At 44.2% G+C, this 24,536-nt stretch overlaps 2 protein-coding genes and 1 long non-coding RNA gene across 6 annotated transcripts in view; 1 reads left to right on the plus strand and 2 right to left on the minus strand.

Annotated features, from left to right (window-relative positions):
* Positions 1-2,973, minus strand: part of knl1 (kinetochore scaffold 1) — a 170,106-nt gene extending 167,133 nt beyond the window's left edge. The window contains exon 1 of the mRNA XM_070878795.1: positions 2,881-2,973. The gene's annotated coding sequence lies outside the window, so the exon portion shown is untranslated. The remainder of the gene's footprint in view (positions 1-2,880) is intronic.
* Positions 2,974-3,112: 139 nt separating this feature from the next.
* Positions 3,113-24,536, plus strand: part of knstrn (kinetochore localized astrin (SPAG5) binding protein) — a 43,708-nt gene continuing 22,284 nt past the window's right edge. Inside the window, exons 1-3 of one of the 4 annotated variants that reach the window (XM_070878796.1) lie at positions 3,113-3,240; positions 7,677-7,792; positions 8,551-8,713. In XM_070878796.1, coding sequence (XP_070734897.1) covers positions 7,699-7,792; positions 8,551-8,713 — 257 coding nt within the window. In that variant the 5' untranslated portion in view covers positions 3,113-3,240; positions 7,677-7,698. Of the gene's footprint in view, positions 3,241-5,934; positions 6,005-7,676; positions 7,793-8,550; positions 8,714-24,536 lie in introns of those variants that run through there. The other 3 variants (XM_070878797.1, XM_070878798.1, XM_070878799.1) reach the window with 3 other exon arrangements.
* Positions 13,691-20,690, minus strand: LOC139263157 (uncharacterized). The gene is made up of 2 exons (XR_011593053.1): positions 19,052-20,690; positions 13,691-15,069 (listed from the first exon to the last, which is right to left on the minus strand). It is a non-coding gene; the product is annotated as an uncharacterized lncRNA (long non-coding RNA).

Genomic DNA, 24,536 nt, shown 5'->3' on the forward strand with positions numbered 1-24,536 from the left:
GGGGGAGGGAGAAGGGAGGGGGAGGAAGAAGGGAGGGGGAGGGAAGAAGGGAGGGGGAGGGAAGAAGGGAGGGAGGGAGGGGGAGGGAGAAGGGAGGGGAGGGGGAGGGAGGGAGAAGGGAGGGGGAGGGGGAGGGAGAAGGGAGAGGGAGGGAGAGAGGGAGGGGAGGGAGGGGAGGGAGAGAAGGGAGGGAGGGAGGGGGAGAAGGGAGGGGAGGGAGAAGGGAGGGAGGGAGGGGAGGGAGAAGGGAGGGGAGGGAGGGAGGGGAGGGAGGGGGAGGGAGAAGGGAGGGGAGGGAGGGGGAGGGAGAAGGGAGGTTGAACGGGCTGGGCCCAGTCGGGCCCAAGACATGATTTCAAGGTAGGTGGCCGGGGGTCGGGTCAGGTCCGGCGGCGGCGGCTGGGGCTCTGTTTCTCTCTCCACAGATGCTGCCTTCATCTGCTGAATATTTCCAGCATTTTCTGTTTTTATTCTAAATTCAAAGTGGTGTGTCAGTAAGTTCATAAAGCAAAACATGAGAGAATGAGTGGGGGTGGGGAAGTGAATTAAAGGTTTACTGTAGGAAGCTCAAAGAAAGAATTGCATTTATATAACACCTTTCACAAACTCAGGACATCTCAAAGCACTTTACAGACAACGGAGTACTTTTGAATGTAATCACTGTTATAACGAGACAGCTAATTTGCAGACATAGAAACATAGAAAGTAGATGCAGGAGTAGGCCATTTGGCCCTTTGAGCCTGCACCACCATTCAATATGATCATGACTTATCATACAACTTCAGTACCCCATTCCTGCTTTCTCTCCACACCCCTTGATCCCTTTAGCCATTAGGGCCACATCTAACTCCCTTTTGAATATATCTAAAACTGGCTTCAACAACTTTCTGTGGTACAGAATTCCACAGGTTCACAATTCTGAGTGAAGAAGTGTCTCCTCATCTCGGTCCTAAATGGCTTATCCCTTATCCTTAGACTGTGACCCCTGGTTCTGGATTTCCCTAACATCGGGAACATTCTTCCTGCATCTCACCTGTCCAATCCTGTCAGAATTTTATATGTTTCTATGAGATCCCCTCTCATTCTTTGAAATTCCAGTGAATATAAGCCTAGTCAATCCAGTCTTCCTTCATATGTCAGTCCTGCCATCCCAGGAATCAGTCTGGTGAACCTTTGCTGCACTCCCTCAATAGCAAGAATGTCCTTCCTCAGATTAGGAGACCAAAACTGCACACAATACTCAACGTGTGGTCTCACCAAGGCCCTGTACAACTACAGTAAGACCACCCTGCTCCTATACTCACATCCCCTCGCTATGAAGTCCAGCGTGCCATTTGCTTTCTTTACTGCCTGCTGTACCTGCATGCCTACCTTCAATGACTGATGTACCATGACACCTAGGTCTCATTGCACCTCCCCTTTTCCAAATCTGTCAGCATTCAGATAATAATCTGTCTTCCTGTTTTTGCCACTAAAGTGGATAACCTCACATTTATCCACATTATACTGCATCTGCCATGCATTTGCCCATTCACCAACCTGTCCAAGTCCCCCTGCAGCCTCCTAGCATCCTCCTTGCAGCTCACACTGCCACCCAGCTTAGTGTCATCTGCAAACTTGGAGATATTACATTCAATTCCTTCATCTAAATCATTAATGTATATTGTTAATAGCTGGGTTCCCAGCAATGAACCCTGCGGCACCCCACTAGTCACTGCCTGCCTTTCTGAAAAGGTCCTTTTTATTCCCACGCTTTGCTTCCTGTCTGCCAACCAGTTCTCTATCCACGTCAATACATTACTCCCAGTACCATGTGCTTTAATTTTACACACTAATCTCTTGTGTGGGACCTTGTCAAAAGCCTTTTGAAAGTCCAAATACACCACATCCATTGGTTCTCCCTTATCCACTCTACTAGTTACATCCTCAAAAAGCTCTCGAAGATTTGTTAAGCATGAGTTCCCTTTCATAAATCCATGCTGACTTGGACCGATCCTGTCACTGCTTTCCAAATGCACAGCTATTACATCTTTAATAATTGATTCCAGCCTTTTCCCCACCAATGATGTCAGGCTAACCGGTCTATAATTCCCTGTTTTCTCTCTCCCTCCTTTTTTAAAAAGTGGGGTTACATTAGCTATCCTCCAATCAATAGGAACTGAACCACAGTCCATGGAATGTTGGAAAATGATCACCAATGCATCCATTATTTCTAGGGCCACTTCCTTAAGTACTCTGGGATGCAGACTATCAGGCCCTGGGGATTTATCGGCCTTCAGTCCCTTCAATTTCCCCAACACCATTTCCTAACTAATAAGGATTTCCCTCAGTTCCCCCTTCTCGCTAGACCCTCGGTCCCCTAGTATTCTCAAGGTCTCATAAACAGTAGTGTTAAATGGCTAGATAATCTATTTTAGTGAGGTTGGTTGAGAATTTTGTGCTTAAATCTCTGGAGTGTAGTTTGAACTCACAACAATCTGACGCTAATCCCACAGCAATTTGCAGTTATACACAAAAGTGTAGGTGGAGATTGAATCAGGATTTAAATGCACCTGGGCCTGTGTGAATGTCGGGTTTTGACAGTCTCCCTCATATTTCCCAGCACACAGTACAATGGTCAGTGAGCAGTGCTCCAGCATCAGAAACGCAGCCACTGGTAGGGGGGCGCGGGAACTCCTGGAATTGTCCATCCCACGCCTAAAGAAAAAAACACCCGATACTTTTATACGTGATTTTCTTACAGGAGGCCAAGGGCTGCAGCCCTAATGCCAAAGGGGCGGCTGGTCCGCCAGCTCAACCACAATGTCCAAAAGCGGCCAGGCCGGCTCGCTGGGTACTGGCTGCTACAAACACTACCCCCATCACCGACCCCTTCCTTACCTGGGCGCTGTCCGTATTTCAAGCCCGAAGGCCGCCGCCCACCAAATCGCCTCGCGACTGTTTACTTCGACAAATTCAAATTCAACCGCCCGGCTGTTGTGCCAGCTCACGCGCATGCGTCTCAACGGTCCCGCACGTCACGTCACTAGTTTTTTTAAGGTTTTTTTTCTCCCTTCGCTTTAAATAATCGACATTTTTGAAAAAATAATAATTACGTGGGTGAAGATCTCAGAGAGTAAAAGTGGATTTTAAAAATGTGACTGGGAATAACGAACCGGAGTGACGTCACGCGTGCGTCCGCGTTTGAAATAGGAGGCGGCGGTTTTTTTGGGGGAAAACATTGAAGGTTGCAGATAACAGGTAATAGTGGTTTATCCCCTGTGAGAGGCATTAGTGACTGGGTAATAGTGGTTTATTCCCCGCGAGGGGCATTAGTGACTGGGTAATAGTGGTTTATCCCCTGTGAGGGGTATTAGTGACTGGGTAATAGTGGTTTATCCCCTGTGAGTGGCATTAGTGACTGGGTAATAGTGGTTTATTACCCTGAGGGTCATGAGTGACTGGGTAATAGTGGTTTATCCCCTGTGAGTGGCATTAGTGATTGGGTAATAGTGGTTTATCCCCTGTGAGGGGTATTAGTGACTGGGTAATAGTGGTTTATTCCCCGTGAGGGACATTAGTGACTGGGTAATAGTGGTTTATTCCCCGCGAGGGGCATTAGTGACTGCAGGTAATAGTGGTTTATAACCCGTGAGGGGCATTAGTGACAATAAGTAATAATGCTTTTTCCCCGTAGGGGGGCATTAGTAAATGTGGGTAATAGTCGTTTGTCCCCTGTAAGGGGCAGTACTGACTGTGGGTAATAGGGGTTTATCACCCTGTGAGTAGCATTAGTGACTGTGGGTAACAGTGGTTTATCTCCCGTGAGTGGCATTAGTGACTGTGAGTAATAGTGGTTTATCCCCTGTGAGTGGCATTAGTGACTGTGGGTAATAGGGGTTTATCACCCTGTGAGTGACATTAGTGACTGTGGGTAATAGTGGTTTATCCCCCGTGAGTGGCATTAGTGACTGTGGGTAATAGTGGTTTATCCCCCGTGAGTGGCATTAGTGACTGTGGATAATAGTGGTTTATCCCCCCGTGAGTGGCATTAGTGACTGTGGGTAATAGTGGTTTATCCCCCCATAAGGGGCAGTAGTGACAGTGGGTATTTGTGGTTTGTACACCGTGAGGGGCATTAGTGACAGTGGGTAATAGTGGTTTATCCCCTGTGAGTGGCATTAGTGACTGTGGGTAATAGTGAGTGATTTAACCCCCGTGTGGCATTAGTGGCAGTGGGTAATAGTGGTTTATCCCCTGTAAGGGACAGTAGTGACTGGGTAATAGTGGTTTAACCCCCGTGTGGCATTAGTGACTGGGTAATAGTGGTTTATCCCCTGTAAGGGGCAGTAGTGACTGGGTAATAGTGGTTTATCCCCTGTGAGGGGCATTAGTGACAGTGGGTAATAATGGTTTGTCCCTTGTAAGGGGCAGTAGTGACTGTGGGTAATAGGGGTCTATCCCCTGTGAGTAATTGTGGTTTATCTTCCGTGAGGGGTACTGATATTGCAGATGCGGGGAATGGATTTTGACTCTGGGTGAAATTGTGATGAAATTAAAATACTGATAATACATTGAAGGTCTGTCAGCTTTTGAAATGAGACAATAGGATAATTTTATTTATTATTAGGATATGGGCATCACTAGCAAAGGTGGTATTTATTGCCCATCCCTAATCGGTTTGAGAAGGTGGTGGTGAGTTGCTGCAGTCTGTGTGGGGTAGATGCTTCCACGTTGCTGTTAGGTAGGAAATTCCTTGAATTTGACCTAGCAATGGTGAATATATTTCCAAGTCAGGTTGGTGTGTGACTTGGTGGGGATGGTGTTTTGAAGCAACTGATGCCCTTGTCCCTCTAAATGGTGGAGATTGTGGGTGTGGATGTTATTGCCAAAGAAGCCTTGGTGAGTTGCTGTAATGCATTCTGTAGATCGTACAAACTGCAGCCACGGTACACCAGTGGTGGAGGGAGTGGATTAGCTTCAGCCGTGGTACACTGGTAGTGGAGGAGGGAGTAGATGTTTATGCCAATAGATGAGGTGCCAATCAAGTGAGCTACTTTTGTCCTGAATGGTATCAAGCATCTTGTGGTGCAGTAGCTGCAAGTGGAGACATTTCCATCACGCTTCTGACTTGTGCCTTGTAGGTGATGTAGGGGCTTTGAGGAATTAAGGAGGTGAGCCACCTGTTGCAGAATACCCAGCCTCTGACCTTCACTAGTAGCTACTATGTTTGAGCCTGGTCCAGTTGAGTTTCTGGTCAGTGGGGACTCCCAGAATGTTGATGGTGGAGTACTCAGCAATGAATGTCAAGGTGAGCTGGTTCTGCTCTCTCTCTTGTTGGAGATGGTCATAGCCTGGCACTTGTGTGGCATGAATGTTACTTGCCACTTATTGGCCTTGGCCTGGATGTTGTCCAGGTCTTGCTGCAGGTGGGACTGCTTCATTATTGAGGAGTTGTGAATGGAACTGAACACTGCAATCATCAGGGAAGAGCATTACTTCTGACCTTTATAATGGAGGGAAGGTCATTGATAAGCAGCTGGAGATGATCGGGCCGAGGACGCTGCCCTGAGTAACTCGTACAGTGATATCCTGGGGCTGAGCTGATTGGCCTCCAACAATCACAACCATCTTCCTTTATGCCAGTGAAGAGTTTTTCCCCTGATCCCCATTGACTTCAGTTTTACTTGGGCTCCTTAGTGCCACACTCGGTCGACTACTTCCTTCAAGTCTAGGGCAGTCACACACCCCATCTCTGGAATTCCGCTCTTGTGTCCATGTTCCCAGTTCACCCCAGATAAATTAGGTATAAGTCATTAATTGTTTCAGAGACAAGTGCTTTACATTAATAACTCGCAACTAATTTACCTGGGGTGAGCTGGAACATGGACACGAGTGGATCTTTGAGTGAGGTGATGAGAATCTTCAAGAAAAAGGGAAGGGGAAATCAGTGTTGTCAGCTTTTTGAGCAGGAATGCAGAAGGCTGATGAACAGTAGGAGCTTGTACTATTGTGGATTCCAGAGGTAAGAATGGGGACTGTAGTACTGCTTAAAGCGGGAAGTGTGTATCAGTCACCTGTGCTCCTGTTTAAAGAAAAAGCTGGGAATGATTTCATTGTTTTGGAGGTTTGCAAAATTAAAACAAACATACAAATGCAGTGGCAGATCAGCTGTTTCTGCTGTAGATTTATAAAAAGTGATTGCTTTTTATTGTTGGTAGTTACCTCACTGTGATTCTCTGGTGGAGAAAATAGTAAAATGGCAGTGCTTTGTGGCCTGGTAAGAAGCTGGGTTGTGCTCCTGTTTTAAAGAAAAAGCTGGGAGTTATTTCTTTGTTTTGGAGGTTTGTGAGCACTGGATTAGAAACTTCTACTTCTTTAGGAATAGACCTGGAGTTGCATTCTTTCTCGGATTCAGACAAACCATTCAGAAAATGTTACTTTCTATACACCCACACGTGCACACCTAAATTGATGAGGCACGAAAGATGTGCACAAGTCCAGATTGAGTGAGTAGATCAGAGTAGCACTGTGTCCCAGGCTTCATTGAATTTGTGCACTTGTATTTTTGTGGTTGATAGTTAAGGAAACCCCTCTGGCCAGTGAATAAATGCACCGCCAAGTGTGGTGCTGTTAGTCACACACAAGTGTCCCAGGGTCAATATCTGCTCGATGATGTGTTAGCTGATTTGAGTTGGGATAGGGCAACTGGCCACATTTCTCGCTCCTCATCACTGTTCAGTTGCCCGACTGTGGCATTGAGCTTTGCTGTGATGTCTCCATGATTGACATTCACTCTTAATGTTTGCACGTGGAGTGTTGCTTGAGCGAGTTACTGGAGGACTGTGGTCAGTGGTCAACCCTGGAACCATACCCCAGCTTGGGTCCGGCTCCTGCAGCAAATGATAGAGTTCCGGGGGAAGGACTGTTTCACCAGCAGGATAAGTGGTACAAAGCTTTGCCACTGGCATTCTGCATAGATTTTGGATTAAATGAATATTTATGGGGTAATTCTGCAATCCTTGTGTGTCAGCCGTGGCTCAGTTGGTAGCACCCTCGCCTCCGAGTCAGAAGGTTGTGGGTTCAACACTCCAGGGACTTGAGCACAAAAATCTAGACTGACACTCCTGTGCTGCACCATTGGGGGTGCTGTCTTTCGGATGAGACGTAAAAACGAGGCCCTCTCTGCTCTCTTAGGTGGACTTAAAAGATCCTATGGCACTATTTTGAAGAAGAACAGGGGAGTTATCCCTGGCCAATATTTATCCCTCAATCACTAAAACTGATTATCTGGTCGTTGTCACATTGCTCTTTGTGGGAGCTTGCTGTGTGCAAATTGGCTGCCGTATTTCCTATATTACAACAGTGACTACACTTTATTGGCTGTCAAGTGCTTTGGGACATCCAGTGGCCGTCAATAGGTGTTATATAAATGCAAGTATTTCTTTCTTTACCTTCAGGGCACGCAGGAATAAGATTGGGGTTAAATGTTGTAGCTTTCTTTCTGACCCATGTTCCCTGCAAATGTGGCTTCCCACTGGGAGTATGGGATTGCAGAGTTGCCCCTGTACTGTGTGGAGTACTGTGGGTGCACAATGTGGAAGCAGGTCACGTTTAAAGTCGGAAATGAATATACAACAGCATTGCTTGGATCTTTGTGTTGGTCTGTCTTCCTTCACAATGTTGTATTTCTATAGTATTGTCTGTCTGTTTGAAGAGATGCAGAGATCCAGATTACCTGTTTACCGATCGAGAGACACACGTGCTGCCATGCCTCCATTGGAGGCCCCGAATGCCAAGATGCTCAGAACAGGTAAACTCAATGCATGTAAGGATTTTGTAGGGTAAATTACAAATAGTGAGAAGTTTTAACTAAGCATGGAACGGCAAATGGCTGTTGGGTACATTAAGCCCATTCCTGTCTGTGTAACCCACTCTACTCAATCCACTCAATCTCCTGAGGAAAGTTCCCCCTCCCCCAGACCTCGAATCTATTTATTGCCATAATTACTTCGCATTTTACAGCTGCATGCTGTAAATGCAGCTTCGCTAATGCTATTTTTTTAACGCATTATCTACTCTTGCATAACGATAACTTGCATTTATGTAAGTGCCTTTTAATGTAGGAGAGCAGACTGATAAGTAATTGGACAAAAATTGACGCTGAACCAAAGGCGATATTAGATGAGGTGGCTGAAGGCTTGGTCAAAAATGTAGGTGCCTGTACTAAGATACTTAAAAGAGGGGAGGTTTAGTGAGGACATTCCAAAGCTTGGGGCCTGGACGACTGAAGGCATGGCTGCTCGTGGTGGAGCGAAGGAGGAGTTTTTGGATGGTTTTATGGTTGGAGGAGATTTGGGATGGGGAGGGGCGACACCATTTGAACACGAGACATTGGTGATCAGTGAGCATATGGGTGCGCAGGGAACTTGGTGCAGAGTTTTGGATTAAGTGATTCATTTTTGTCTGGCTGCTAGTTTCAAAATAAATTTGCTTTTAACTTGTTAATAACACCATACCAACCGTGTAATTTTCATATTTGCTGACTATACAATTTCTTTCCCAACTTAGATAACGGTATCTTGCGGCCTTCAATGAAAAGTTTCCCTGTGAACCCAAAGCTGCCAGAATTTGTGAGAGATTTGCCTCGGACATTTAATTTTTCACAGAAAACTTCTAGTGCAGTAATGTTTGAAGCAACTTCAAAGGCACATAATGTGGCTTTAAATGAAAGGTAAAGTCTATCCTGTCATCTGAGCTTGGCAGTGTAAATGACAAGTTATATGAATACACTGGGTATCCAAGTCTGAGCTTTCAACTTGGCAAGTTAACTGAGGTCTTATAAACTGGTCCATTTATATTAACGGTGGCTTTATAAATGGGATGGATGTTGCTATCCTAATTGTCCCCAATTCCCTACGATGACCCTTTTTTATTTGCACCTGTTTCCTTTTCATATTCTACATCCAAAAGGAAATTATGAAGTATGGGGAAGCAGAGTGTACATACACGTGCAGAACTACTTTCTCTCACTGCAGGAAATTCATTCAGGGAAATCAATTCCTTTTAAAGCATTTTCCCAGAACTAATTTATACCCAATTTCATGTTTACTGAGTTTTACACAGCTCTTTTTTTTTTTAAAGCTGTTTTTTTTAATAGTGCTGCTACCTGTGTGCATCTGTAGTAGTGTCTATATATTCTATCTTGTACTTTATTCCAAAATAGTGTGGTGTTCTTCATTTGAATCACTAGAGGGCACTCTGTACTGGCCAATGGTATTGTCCCAGCTTTCCAAGCAGTCAGCTTTCGATGAGCATCTTACAGTTTTCAGATCTCCTAAATTATGTTATGTACAAGTGAAAATTTCTGCTCCACAATTGCAGCTTAATTGTAGCAACATCACAGTTGAGCCTGATACCGCAGACATGTATTTTGCAGCAGAGGTCACTAGTTAAACAAGTGGGGGCCCAAGCTTTGTTTTACATCATCCCTGCATCTCTAGGAGTGTGCCTTTGGTTTAGTGGCAGCGTTTCCACCTCTGAGTCAGCAGGTGAAGGGTTCAAGCCACTCTCCAGACGGCCCTGGAAAATGGAGACTAGAATATGGTCTCTAACAACTTTGAGGTACTCGTGTCCGGACTGAGTGACCATTGGCTCAGTATTCCTGCCTCTGAGTCAGAGTTGTGTTCTGGTCCCACTCCAGACAGCCCTGACAAACATTACTGGCTCTGAATGTTGGATTGATGTCCAGTGGGGGTACTTGCATCCAGTGGATGCGGGTGGCATCCCGTCCTTGTAAGGGTAGGTTGAGCTCTTCATCCTTGGTTGTATCCCACCTAGGAGAAGTCACTCCGAAGATAAAATCCATGAAGAAGGCAATGGGAAACCACCTCAGCTAGTTTTCGCTACAAAATGGCTCAAAAAATTCAGTCTTGGGTTAGGACCTGCCCTAGGTCAGATGATGATGGACGGACATCCTTCTTTCTTTTCCTTTTCACCAGCCCCCACCCCGTCCAGCATCATTACATAAGAATTAGGAGCAGGAGTAGGCCATACATAAGAAATAGGAGCAGGAGTAGGCTATCTGGCCCCTCGAGCCTGCTCCGCCATTCAATAAGATCATAGCTGACCTGATCTTTGCCCCAACTCCACTTTCCTGCCTGCTCCCCATAACCCTTGACTCCCTTATTGTTCAAAAATCTGTCTATCTCCACCTTTTAAATATATTCAATGACCCAGTCTCCACAACTCTCTGGGGTAGAGAATTCCAAAGATTCACGACCCTCAGTGAAGAAATTCTTCCTCATTTCTGTTTAAAATGGGCGACCACTTATTCTGAGATTATGCCCCCTAGTTCTAGATTTCCCTCACGAGAGGAAATGTCCTCTCTGCATCTATCCTGTCAAGCCCCCTCAGAATCTTATATGTTTCAATAAGATCACATCTCATTCTTCTAAACTCCAATGAGTATAGGCCCAATCTGTTCAACCTTTCTTCATATGACAGTCGCTTCATCTCGGGAATCAACCTAGTGGACCTTTTCTGAACTACTTCCAATGCAAGTATATACCTCCTTTTTAAATAAGGAGACCAAAACTGTACGCAGTACTCCAGGTGTGGTCTCACCAACGCCCCTCACATATGGCTCCTCAAACCTGCTCCGCCATTCAATAAGATCATGGCTGATCTTCGACCTCCACTCCGCTTTCCTGCCCGATATCATAGAATGGTTATAGTACAGAAGGAAGCCATTTGACCCGTCGAGCCTGTGCTAGCTCTCTGCAAGAGCACTTCAGCTAGTCCCGCTCCCTTGCCATGATTTCTTTTCTTCAGGTACATCCAATTCCCTCAGGAAAGCCACAGTTGAATCTGCCTCCAGCGCCTTTTCAGGCAGTGAATTCCAGATCTTAATCACTCGCTGTGTTTTTTTTTTAAAAAACTTTTTCTCATGTCGACTGTGGTTCTTCTGCCAATCACCTTAAATCTGTGTCCTCCTTGTTCTCGACCCTTCTGCCAATGGGAACAGTTTCTCTCTATCTATCTAGCCCCCTCATGATTTTGAACACCTCTATCAAACCTCCTCTTAACCTTCTCTGCTCTAAGGAGAACAACCCCCAGCTTCTCCAGTCTATCCACATAACTGAAGTCCCTCATCCCTGGAACCATTCTTGTAAATCTTTTCTGCATCCTCTCTAACACCTTCACATCCTTCCTAAAGTGCGGTGCCCAGAATTGGACACAATACTCCAGTTAAGGCCAAACCAGTGTTATATAAAGATTCATCATAACTTCCTTGCTTTTGTACTCTATGCCTCTCTTTATGAAATCCAGGGTCCCGTATGCTTTCTTTTAACCGCTTTCTCAACCTGCCCTGCCACCTTCAACGATTTGTGCCCATATACCCCCAGGTGTATGTTCCTGCATTCCCTTTGGAATTTTACCCTTTAGTTTTATTGCCTCTCTTCGATCTTCCTACCACAATGTATCACTTTGCATTTTTTTACATTAAATTTAATCTGCCACATGTCTGCCCATTCCATCAGCTTGTCTATATCTTTTTGAAGTCTATCACTATCTTCCTATCACTTCACTCCATAGCCCTTGATTTCCCCATAAGTACAAAAATCTATCTATCTCAGCCTTGAATATACTCAACGATTCAGCATCCACAGCTCTTCAGGGTAGAGAATTCCAAAGAATCACAACCTTCTGAGTAAATAAATTCCTCCATCAGTCTTAAATGGCCTTATCCAGAGACTATGCCCCCCTAGTTTTGGACTCTCCAGCCGGGGGAACCAACCTCAGCATCTACCCTATCAATTCTCCTCAATTTCAATGAGATCACCTCTCATTCTTCTAAACTCCAGAGAGTACTGGCCCAATCTACTCCATCTCTCATAGGACAACCCTGTCATCCCAGGAATCAATCTACTGAACCTTTCTTCTAAGGCAAGTATATCCTTCCTCAGATAAGAAGACCAAAACTGTGCACAGTACTCCAGGTGTGGTCTCATTAAAGCCCTATACAATTGTAGCAAGACTTCCTTACAATTGTAGCAACACTTCCTTACTCTTGTACTCCAAACCCCTTGCAATAAAGGCACACATGCTAATTGCCTTCCTAATTGCTTGCTGTACCTGCGTGCAAACTTTCTGTGTTTCTTGTACCAGGACACCTTAATCTCTCTCAACACCAACATTTAATAGTTTATCACCATTTAAAAAATATTCTACTTTTCTATTCTTCCTACCAAATTGAATAACCTCATATTTCCCCACATTATACTCCATCTGCCACCTTATTGCACACTCACCTTAACCGGTCTACATCTCTTTGCAGGCTTTTTGTGTCCCCCTCACCGCTTACTTTTTCACCTAGCTTTGCATCGTCAGCAAATTTATACATTACATTTAGTCCCTTCATCTAAGTCATTAATATATATTGTAAATAGTTGAAGCCCAAGCACTGATTCTTGCAGTACCCCACTAGTTACAGCCTGCCAACTGGAAAATGACCCGTTTATTTCTACACTCTTTTTTTTCTATCCGTTAACCAATCCTCTATCCATGTTAATCTATTAACCCCATGAGCCCTTATCTTTTTTGTGGCACCTTACCGAATGCCTTTTGGAAATCCAAATATAGAAACATAGAAAATAAGTGCAGGAGTAGGCCCTTCGAGCCTGCACCAACATTCAATAAGATCATGGCTGATCATTCACCTCAGTACCCCTTTCCTGCTTTCTCTCCATGCCCCTTGATCCCTTTAACTGTAAGGGCCATATCTAACTCCCTCTTTAATATATCCAATGAACTGGCATCAACAACTCTCTGCGGTAGGGAATTCCACAGGTTAACAACTCCGAGTGAAGAAGTTTCTCCTCATCTCAGTCCTAAATGGCTTACCCCTTATCCTTAGATTATGTCCCCGGTTCTGGACTTCCCCAACATCGGGAACATTCTTCCTGCATCTAATCTAACCTGTCCAGTCCCGTCAGAATTTTATATGTTTCTATGAGATCCCCTCTCATCCTTCTGAACTCCAGTGAATACAGGCCCAATCGATCCAGTCTCTCCTCATATGTCAGTCCTGCCATCCCGGGAATCAGTCTGGTGAACCTTCGCTGCACTCCCTCAATAGCAAGAATGTCCTTCCTCAGATTAGGAAACCAAAACTGAACACATTATTCCAGGTGAGGCCTCATTAAGGCCCTGTACAACTGCAGTAAGACCTCCCTGCTCCTAAACTCAAATCCCCTAGCTATGAAGGCCAACATACTATATCCATTGGTTCCCCTTTATTTACCCTGATGGTTACATCCTCAAAAAACTCATGAATTTGTTAAACTCTATTTCCTTTTGCCCTGTTACCACTTCCTTAATAATGGATTCCAGCATTTTCCAAATGACTGATGTCAGGCTAACTGGCCTGTAGTTCCCTGTTTTCTCTCTACCTCCTTTCTTGAAAAGTGCGGTTATATTTGCTACTTTCCAATCTGCTGGGACTGCTCGAGAATGTAGGGATTTCTCCCTAGATTCTAGATGTTCTTCATTAATCACTGTAGTTAGACCAGAACTTTAATTTTTTGCTGTCACACTGTCTGAGACCAGCTAACACAGCAAATCCATGAACATCTGATTGTTGGAACTGTTAATTCCTGGATTCTTTTACCTCAATCTGGTTCAGTAAAATTACTGAGTCGAATACCTCTTGTGCTTTGAACAAAGCAGTCTTTATTACCGGCCAGTAAGACCTATCAGACAGAAGATATACTCTCTGGATAGAGCGTACACACTCCCTACGGATAGGTGAAGTTACATCGTAAAGCGTTAACAGTTATACAGTTTTGAAATCAGATAACAAAATATAAATGGATTGACAGTCTAACTCAGTCACTCATTAGTCAATCTATATGAGATGTTCTTCTTGAAAGCTCAAGTATTGCCTCCAAATGTTTCAATCTAATGGTGTGACTATTTACTGAGACCTTGCAATTCTGCAGATGTATTTCATGTTACAATTATATATTATTGGCAGGATTAGTGACTTGAAACCTTGAGACAGACTGTTAGCTATGCTGATGTTGCACTATTTGCAATCTGACATTCTCCCAGCTATTCTTCCATGGCTTATACATTTTCATATATCCCGTTTACTTTACTGTCCTTAATTCCATATATTCCGTTCAGATATCCACATCCCCCCTTTTATCATTCTATGATAACATTTAGGATCATTCTATGAGTATTGCATTGTTGAGTAGTTCTCTAGTTTGTTGGATCATAACCCGGGAACCCTTGACCACAAGAGGGTCTGCTAACCTTGTCATTGCTTTACAGCAGAGGTTAAGGCAACCAACAATCAAACAGCAGGTAATTATTATGATGAGAACAATTGCCCCATGTATTAGATAGGATCTCCAAGATCCACCCAGAAACCAATCAAACCTGCTAAGTTCTTTTGCTGGTGTGGATAACTTTTTCACCTCCTTCCTTATGTGATCGGCAAGGTGGGTTATGTTTTCTGAACTATCAGGAATGTAAGTGCAACATTCAGATCCTATCAGGGCACACGTTCCCCCTTTCTCAGCTAACAGGTAATCGAGGGCCATTCAATTTTCTAATGCTACGGTCCTTATCGCTACCATTTCAGCTGTGATGCCCTCCAGAGCCTCAGCAGTGCGGTTAGCTACCTGTTCCAATATCGTTTCTTTGAATCCATCTAACAGTCTCAGTTAGGGTCAGGGGAACGGTGCGCAAAGGAATTCCCCCTTTGGAATGTATAGGGATATGTGAACACACCCAGCATCTAGTGAAGTGCCCTTTTTCCGCATAAACGTAAGACATATACAAAAAGGTGTTTACATGGAGCTCTCGCCTTTGTCTTCCTTCCCGTGCACCAAAACTGTCATATATCAACACTATTATGCAGACAGTAGCATACAGACACAATCTCATCTTATAAATAGTCCAATTATTTAGCTGATAAAAAGAGTTCTGTTTTCACGTTTCCCTTCAGGTCTCCGTCAGTGTATTTGGTCAAACTGATCCTCCTTCAACTGCCTTGTTCAGCTATAGGGAGGAGGAGATCTGGAACAGAAACAGGAATTAGACTAACCAGCAAAATTTGTTTAAATGGTGATGAGCTTGCAGTGGTGCAGGTGAACCCAGGCATTTTTCCCTTCAACCTTGGCTGCAGTGGGGGTAGTGAGTGACACCTAAAAAGGCCCCTCCCATTGTGGCTCTAATCCCTTCCGAATCCATACTTCCCTGGTGCCACGAGGGACAATTCGGGTAAAACTGGGAGGTCGAGGTGAGCATCTTGAACCTGGTTGTGAACTAGTCGCAGAGCCTGAGTCAGAGAAAGAACATAGGTGGTCATCAGTCTAGCTGAGATCTCATATCTAGGAACAATTTCCCTCATTAACACCTTAACAACAGTCTGAGTCTTATTGTCCAGGTTAGGGTAGGCTTCAATCCATCTGCTAAACACATCTACTATTACTAACACATGTCTGTAACACTGAACTTTTTGCAACTCAATGTAGTTCAACTAAAATGTCTCAAAGGGACCTTCGGGTAGGGGCGTTTTACCCCAATCACAGGGGACTCCCTTCCCTGGATTATGTTGCTGGCCAACCAGGCAACGACTACTGATGTTCTGGGTGAGCGCCTGGAGTTTAGGGTGCCACCAAGTAGCCAAAAGTGTATCTCTTGTTGCCCTTGCTCCACAATGAGTAGCAAAATGCAGACATTCTATAACCCATGAAGCCAACTCGTCAGACATGCAAGTCTGTTCCGCGGGAGTGGTCCAGAGTTTAGAAACATTGTCATAAGTACATGCATAATATTTCCACAACAGTTTATCTTTTTCAGGAGCGTCCCCCTGTGCTTTTATAACATCTTGGATGGTTGGCATTGGTATTTCCGAGGCTAACTTATCCTTCGCAGGATTTTTAGTCTGACTCATAATTTTGGGCACTACCATCTGTTGGTCACGAGAGGCCTGTTTGGCCTCTTGGTACAATGGCAATGCGTTTGGGGAACATGAGGGCTTGCAACAAATCAGATACTAGCTGTTTGAGATATCTCATTCCCTTGTGAGGTTAGGAATCCCCTATTTTTCCATAATTGTCCGAAATCATGCGCCACCCCAAAGGCATACCTAGAGTCGGTATAGATATTGACTTTGAGATCTTTGGCCAAGATGCAGGCTCGGGTGAGGGCGAATAGTTCAGCTTGTTGAGCAGAATAGGCGGTTTCAAAGTGGCAGATTCCAAGACCTGATTCTCCTGGTTTACTATGGCGTATCCTGAGATTCGTGTATCTTCTGGATTAATAGAAGTACTTCCGTCAACATACATAAACAATCATGACTGGGTTCTTCCTCATCTTTGGTTGGCTCAGTAAGAATACAGTCTGGATCTTCCATTGGTACATCAACTAAATCTTCCCTGACTGATGTGGCCTCTTAAATTAAAGATAAGCAATCATGACTGGGTTCTTCCTCATCTTGGGGTGGCTCAGTAAGAAAACAGGCCGGATTAATTGCAGTACAGTGCCGAAAAGTCAGTTTAGGATTGCCTGTGATTTCAGTGGGTTCTGTCGGATAGAGGGCCAGTCCACATTGCCCTGCACTGGGATCTCAATTAATGGGAGTATAACCCACTTGGGAGGGGTCCTCTGCCCACACATGAGGATCCACATAGTCAGGTATGTCCGAGCCAGTATGATGCCATAGAGTTGTTAATACTTTCTCGGGGTCCCCATTAAATTGGACTGTTCGGCCATGTTTTACGATTTGCACATCCCGGCTGGTAGGGTCAGCCTCATCTATGGCCTTGTGTACCATAACTCCCAAATCTTTAGCATGGTGAGGGGCTAATACTTCACGAGCAATATGCGGTGCCATTGTTAGGGGCTGTTTCCACAGATTCTTATCCACTTCCACAAAATCTGCCTCTCTTTCCAGTCCAGTCACTCTAGCCCTTAATAGAATTCCCTTCATTTCCCCTTCGTGATCCTGATAAAAGTTCTGCAGGTCCTGATTCTTTCCACTGGGATCGTATGCTAGGGTCACGTGATAGGGTGCCTGCGGCAGGTCCAGAGACCACCACTGAGGGGTTCTAGTGGTATAATACTGCCGCTTAAGGGTTTCCTGTTTTACAATAATCCCATTATCTCCACACTCCAAATGCAACTGGAATTTGCAAAGGAGGTCTCTAGCCATCAAGTTACAGTCCAGATTGGTTGTGATAACAACTCGATGTTCCACCGATTCTTCCTGGTAACCCATTTTAACCGGTTCTGACACTGGGAATGTCGAGATTTGTCCCAGGAATCCTGAAAGTTCCTGTGTTTCAGTAGAAGCAGGGAGTTTAATCTTTGATTGTACAGAAGACATGAAGGCTCCCGTATCTATCAAAAAGGGTTGCCACTCATTCAGAATGGGTTCGTCGTCCGGGGAGGATCCCTGCACAATCAAGCTGCGTAGTCAATCGGGGGACAATTGACCAAAGGGGTTGTTCTGGGAGAAGTTAGTGTAAGATCTTCCTCTCCCCCCTTGCCCCCCTCCTCTTCCTCCTCTTCCTTTTCCATGCTGACGGTAGGGGCAATTTTTATTCCAATGTCCTTCCTGCCCACAATTAAAACAGTCAATTCCTCTTACCCAGTCCCGGCCTCTTCCCATACCATGCCGGGGACAATAGGGAGGTTTATTAGCAGGGCTCGGGCCGTTTGGTTGTTTAGTATAACCGTATCCTTGCTTATCCATCCAATCCTGTATGCCACACTACGGTTCTATTGATCCTTCCTCCCGAGATGGCTCTTCCTTTCTAGTCACGTATTCAGTCTTGACCCGGGTTGGGGGCGCACCTCCCCCCTCCCCTTTCTTTTTCTGCCAATAATATCTAACTGCCCTTTCCATCTGTCCGGATAGCGTGAGCAATCAAATAGTTGTTTGAAGATCACAGACATCTATAGAGAGGTGGTCTGCAGCTTGTTGTGCATCAGAGTTTGGCATTGGTCTGACAGGGAATTGGTGTCGGGACTTTGGGATCTTGGAAATCATTTCTAGGCCGGAGGATGTTTCAGAGCTGTCTGACTGCTTGACAGTTCTGTGTCTCGATCGGCGGGGGTGTTTGCTATGTCTTTCACAACTTGGACTGGTAGGTTGACTAGAAGATTTACGGGACTGTTTGTGATGTTGAGATATAGTTCTGCCCTTTCGAGTGTGAGATCTGGTCCTTTCGGCTGTATTGCTTGTAAACTGGGGATCCGAATCGCTATCAGAGGATGAGGAGTCAGTTTGGGTTTGTTGCTTTGGTGATATGTGGTTGTTCCTAACTCTTTTTTACTGGAGTGTTAGGTGGAGGGTGTTGGGAAGAGGACTGGAGCAAGAGGCCAGGGGGTGCGGGAGGCGCCGTTGGGCGCTGAGTCAGTGGCCACTCATCAATTTCATCATCAGCCTCGGTTAACACAAAGCCAGCCATTTTAACTTGTAGTTGATCAATACCTTTCTCAGAGGTCCCAGAGGATCTCTTAGCAAGTTTCTCGTGCGCACATTCATTCTTTTTTTTTTTAAAGACGTCTACAGTTTTAACATGTGTTCCCTCTGTCAATGCAAGTCCTAATTTAATAGCATTTGTTTGCCAACTCGATAGAAGTGATGCATCTTTTAATTTCTGACAATAATGTCGCCAGGTTGCAATTACATTTTTTTTTTATCCCCTTTTCCTCATCCCCTTCTCCAAATTAATCCCTGTGCTTTTTTTTTTTACCTCTACGCTTCTAGTGTCACTTAGAGGCCACTGGTCATCCCCTAATAATTTGTTCAGGGCTCCTGATAATTTTCTAAAGTCTTCAGCTCTTTCAGGGAATTCCTCACATAACTTTTGTAGCGGACTATCCGCATCCGTGGTTTTATCTAACTGATTTCCCATTTTCACACTGCCCCTCGTATTACTGTGTCGCTACGCGTTCGTGTCGTCGTGCAATTTAAACAAACTTACAAATAGACACAGACTTTACAGAACTAACACGGACTTTAACTAACTCCAAATCTAACACTTACCCGCATCACCGCACGGTCCGCGTCGCCGCACGATCTTAATACTAAACTACCACGTCGCCTCGCAGTTCACGTCGCCCCGCAATCCGCGTTGCCTCGCAGTTCACGTCGCCGCGCAATCCGCGTCGACCCGTGGCTCGCGTCGCCGCGCGAGTTAAGATACTTTAACTTTACTTCAAACACTTACCCGCATCGCCGCACGGTCCGCATAGCCGCGCGATCTACAAAATAGACAAAGACTTCTAACACTTACCCGCATCACCGCACGGTCCGCATAGCCGCACGATCTACAAAATTACCCGCATCACCGCACGGTCCGCATAGCCGCGCGATCTTAATACTAAACTTAAAACTCTAAACACTTTAAGACTTACAGACTTACTGCCATTAGCACTGACTTTCGCGATTCGCGTTGCTGCGCCTCTGCGTCACTACGCGTCGGCGTCACTGCGCGTTTACGTCACCGCGCGTCTACGTCACTGCGCGTTGACGTCACTGCGCGTTCGCTTCACTGCGCGTTTACGTCGCTGCGCGTTCGCTTCGGCCCTTCTCTCGGCCGCGCGTTCGCGTCGGCCCTACCTTCCGAGTTGCTGCGGGGTTTTTTTTTTAAATTCAATCAGAGCCTAGACGGGCCAAGTGATATACAAGGTCGACGTCGTACCTGAGTTGAACACCTATCCTCTATTTAAATCCCCATTTTATTCCCTGTGAGCCTAATTTTCTAATTTTGATTTCTTATGAGCCTCAATTAATTTATTTTAGTCTCCAAATTTCCCTATCCTTTGACGTTACTGCGCAGTTTAAATTCAATCAGTCAATGAAAGCCCTAATTTAATGGAGTTTTTCTGCCAACTGGACAGGAGTGATTTTATATTTTTCATAATTTAAAATCTCAGAACATTTTTTTTTCTTTCAGCACCTATTTATTACGTTACTTTTTTTTTTATAACTAGAGAGAAGTCTGGCACGTAGGCTGTGGACTGCTTTTCGTTATCTCAATTGTTCCAGCCTCAAGGTCGTGTTATTTAATATAATTTTTTTTAAATCCTTTTAAATCCATCTCAGTTGTTTTGCTGTGCCTTCTCTGAATGTTTTCTTTCAACAAGTTTTTCTTTTTTTTTTTAACCACCGGGACCATGTAATTTTTTCTCTTTTTAACAAATCTATCCTTTGGGCATTTCCTGGCTCCGCAACTTATCATCCGAATATACGTAATTCAATAAGGTTCACACTCTTAAACTTCCCACATACAGGACAACACTACGAAGGGTTAAAACAAACTTTCATTCTGTTTGAGATAAAACAAACCACAACTCCCCGGCTTTTTTTTTACAGTAAAAGTCACAGAAGCATTTCTCATTTAAACAGACATTCACAAGAGTCTCTTTTCTTTCCTATTAATTTTTTTTGGATCCATGATTGATCATCTATCCCTATCTAGCTCTAACTATCTTTCCCTTTCCAAGTCGCCGCTTGGTTTGCGTCATCGCACAATTTCCCTATCTCTATCCCTATTCTAAGTTTGAAAGGTATTCACCAGATTGTCCTGGATCTCGTTCAGACACTACCTGAGAACCAGCGAGTGGCTAAACTTTCCTCAGACTTTTGAAACCAGGGGAAACTGGAGCAGTATTGAAATCATACTCACTCCAGTGGCCATTTTCCCCTCGTCTCATCCAAGGCTAGTCTGGCTCTTAATTCGCAAGTTTTCGGCAGTCGTCCGTTGAGATCCCACTTCTGACACCAAATGTTAATTCCTGGATTCTTTTACCTCAATCTGGTTCAGTAAAATTACTGAGTCGAATACCTCTTGTGCTTTGAACAAAGCAGTCTTTATTACCGGCCAGTAAGACCTATCAGACAGAAGATATACTCTCTGGATAGAGCGTACACACTCCCTACGGATAGGTGAAGTTACATCGTAAAGCGTTAACAGTTATACAGTTTTGAAATCAGATAACAAAATATAAATGGATTGACAGTCTAACTCAGTCACTCATTAGTCAATCTATATGAGATGTTCTTCTTGAAAGCTCAAGTATTGCCTCCAAATGTTTCAATCTAATGGTGTGACTATTTACTGAGACCTTGCAATTCTGCAGATGTATTTCATGTTACAATTATATATTATTGGCAGGATTAGTGACTTGAAACCTTGAGACAGACTGTTAGCTATGCTGATGTTGCACTATTTGCAATCTGACATTCTCCCAGCTATTCTTCCATGGCTTATACATTTTCATATATCCCGTTTACTTTACTGTCCTTAATTCCATATATTCCGTTCAGATATCCACAGAACTACATTGGTCAATGCCATTATCCACAATGCTATCCGAAAGAGCCCATGAAATTTTGATTTTGTGAAAGACTCCCTACATTGGTATATCAAAGTGCAAAGTAACTACCTTTCATTTCCCCCCATTCCACTGACTACCCAGCCTCAGATGTGGGAAAGGTAGAACAGAAGTCATATCCTCGTGTAAGGAAAGGAACAATTGCCAGATTGCTGTGCATCTCCCAAAATGCTGGCCAATACAGTTGCTAAATCATTGTTCAGGAACCAGTCTCACATCCCTCTTGTCTTGAAGTCTATGGACTGAGGGAATTTATCTTTTTATAAAAAGGTCTCCAATTGACTCATCCTTTATATTTATTTTTTTAAATCACAATGTAGTGTCTGTACATTTCCCAATATCAACTAAAAGAGCTGCAAGTCTTCACTGGAAATATTTAAATCATTTTACAAATAAGTGCCCATATCTTTGGAGCAGTGCAATAATTTTCTCTCCTGTTGTTTTGGAGATGGTTCCACAGATGCTAACTGCCCTCTGGGTCTTTGTCCAACTGGTTATTCTTCATGCAAAATCACACCGTGAGTGTTGGTGAACACTCCAACTATTTGGGGCATTACAGCAGAGCTCGAGCCAATCCTATATTTACATCATGCACATACCCACGCACACTTGTAACAGGAGAATATCGTGACTGGCTATTCTGATTGACTTTCTTTTCCCAATACCAGAGAGCTGTGGCCAATTGTATCACCATTTTTGCTGAATGTTAATTTGGCAGAGATTGAGAATTGAAGTTGTGATCATCTGGTCTGTGTAGTTTAGTTAATTAAAACTAGTTAAAATCGGTTCTTTGAACAGCTGACCTGTGGTGACTCATCTGAGCCACAAGCAGTTTAAGAACCTCGAGCTAGTGCTGGTAGCTCGGAGTGCTTCAGCTCAGAGAGAAAACAAGAGTTTGGTAAGCGGGAGAGTTAGGTGAAGTGGGTGCAGGTGGTGTTGCTTTGCCTTGTTTTTCCTAACTTTTCCCGCAGAGCGGCAGCATACCTGAGCGGGAAAGTGGGGATAAAAGCCATAGCAGACCACATCATAGGGCCAGGATGATCTCCTGCACTAGTTTCAATCGCTTGTTTGGGTTGGAGAGGAATTTTCCAGATTTTTTTCCACAATTGGCTTAGGTTTTTATCTGTTTTTTGCCTCTCCCAGGAGATCGCACAGCTCTGGGTGAGGAGAATTCTGCTGTGTTACATCGCAAGTAAGGCAGGTAAATGATCGGTAGTGATTGGGGGCTAAGGTTTTCTGTAAATTAACATAGCATAGCATATAACTAAATTCTAAAAACTAACCTTTATTTGTTTAACTAATTTAATAAATTACATAGCGTAAATATTTGATTAACGCAAAACTAATTAATTAAATAATATAATGGGAAAACAAGAGATATGTTGCTGCTGCAATATGTGGGAGCTTCTGGACGTTTTGGTCCAGGGCGACTACATCAGCGGTAAGTGTCTGCGGCTCGACGAACTTCGGCTCTGAGTTGAGGAGCTGGAGTCTGAGCTGCAGACATTGCGAGACATCAGGGAGGGAGAAAGTTACTTGGACCTTTTGCTCCAGGAGGCAGCCATACCCTCTAGATTAAATACTTTAGAATTAACACGTGGTCAGGACAGGAGGGCGTGACTGCGACTGAAGCAAGTAAGGGGATCCAGGAGGTAGTATTGCAGGAGCCTCAGTCCCTGCACTTGTCCAATAGATTTGAGGTTCTTGCACCCTTGAGGACAAATGTGCAGACTGCGGGATGGATGAACAGACTGACCAAGGCACCGTGGTGCAGAAAGCCATTCAAGTGGGGGGAGTAAAGAGGTAGGTGGTTGTAGTAGGGGACAAAATAGTTAGGAGGATAGATGGGGTTCTCTGCAGCCAAGAGCGTGCATCTCGAAGGCTGTGTTGTGTACCCGGTGCCAGGATAAAGGACATCTCCTCGGGGCTGGAAAAGAACTTGGAGTGGGAGGGGGAGGATCCAGTTGTCGTAGTACACATAGGTACCAATGACATAGGTAGGACTAAGAAAGAGGTTCTGCTGAGAGTTTGAACAGTTAGGGACTAAATTGAAAAGCAGAACCATAAAGGTAATAATCTCTGCATTAATACCTGAGCCACGAACAAATTGGCATAGGATCAATAGAATTGGGAAGATGAATGCGTGGCTCAGAGGTTGATGTGGGAGAAGTGGGTTTCAATTTGTGGGGCACTGGCACCAATACTCTGGGAAAGAGAGAGTTGTTCCATGGAGACGGACTGACTATACCTGAAGTATGCTGGGACCAGAGTTCTAGCAAACCGACTAACTAGGGAGGTAGATCAGGCTTTAAACTAAATAAGGGGGTTGGGGGGAAGACGGTCGCAGTAGGGAGCAATCTAGAATGCTAAAGAGAAAAGAAAAGGAAGCAATGCAGGAAAGTGATTGTGGTAAGGATAACCAGATTATGTCAGGAAGGGACAGAGCATACAAACAAAAGAATGCACGAGCAAATAGGGTCCAGGTAAGAAAAAATAGCAATAAGACAAATAGGGCTATAGTACAAAATAATGTTAAGTTGTCTAATAATGTTAAAAAGATAAATTTAAAAGCATTGTATCTGAATGCATGAAGCATTTGTAATAAGGTAGGTGAATTAACAGCGTAAATAGATATAAACGGATACAATATAGTTGCAATTACGGAGACGTGGTTGCAGGGTGACCAGGGTTGGGAACTGAATATCCAAGGATATTCGATATTAAGGAAGGACAGGCAAAAAGGAAGAGTGGGTGGTGTGGCGTTGTTAGTAAAGGATGAAATTAGAGCATTAGTGAGAGAGGATATTGGCTCAGAAAATCAAGATGTAAAAGCAGTCTGAGTGGAGCTAAGGAGCAGAAAACATTGGTGGGAATTGTCTTGTAGGCCTCCAAACAGTAATGGTAGTGTAGGGGACGGCATCAAACAGGAAATTAGAGATGCATGTAGCAAGGGTTCTACAGTAATCATAGTTAACTTTAATCTAATATAGACTGGCCAAACCAAATTAGTAATAATACTGTGGCAGATGGAATTCCTGGAGTGTATATGAGATATTTTTTTAGACCAGTATGTTGAGTCTACTGGGAACAGGCTATCCTAGATTGGGTATTGTGCAATGAGAAGGGGTTAA

Source organism: Pristiophorus japonicus, chromosome 4 (genome assembly GCF_044704955.1).
Source record: "Pristiophorus japonicus isolate sPriJap1 chromosome 4, sPriJap1.hap1, whole genome shotgun sequence".
NCBI classification, from domain to species: Eukaryota; Metazoa; Chordata; class Chondrichthyes; family Pristiophoridae; genus Pristiophorus; species Pristiophorus japonicus.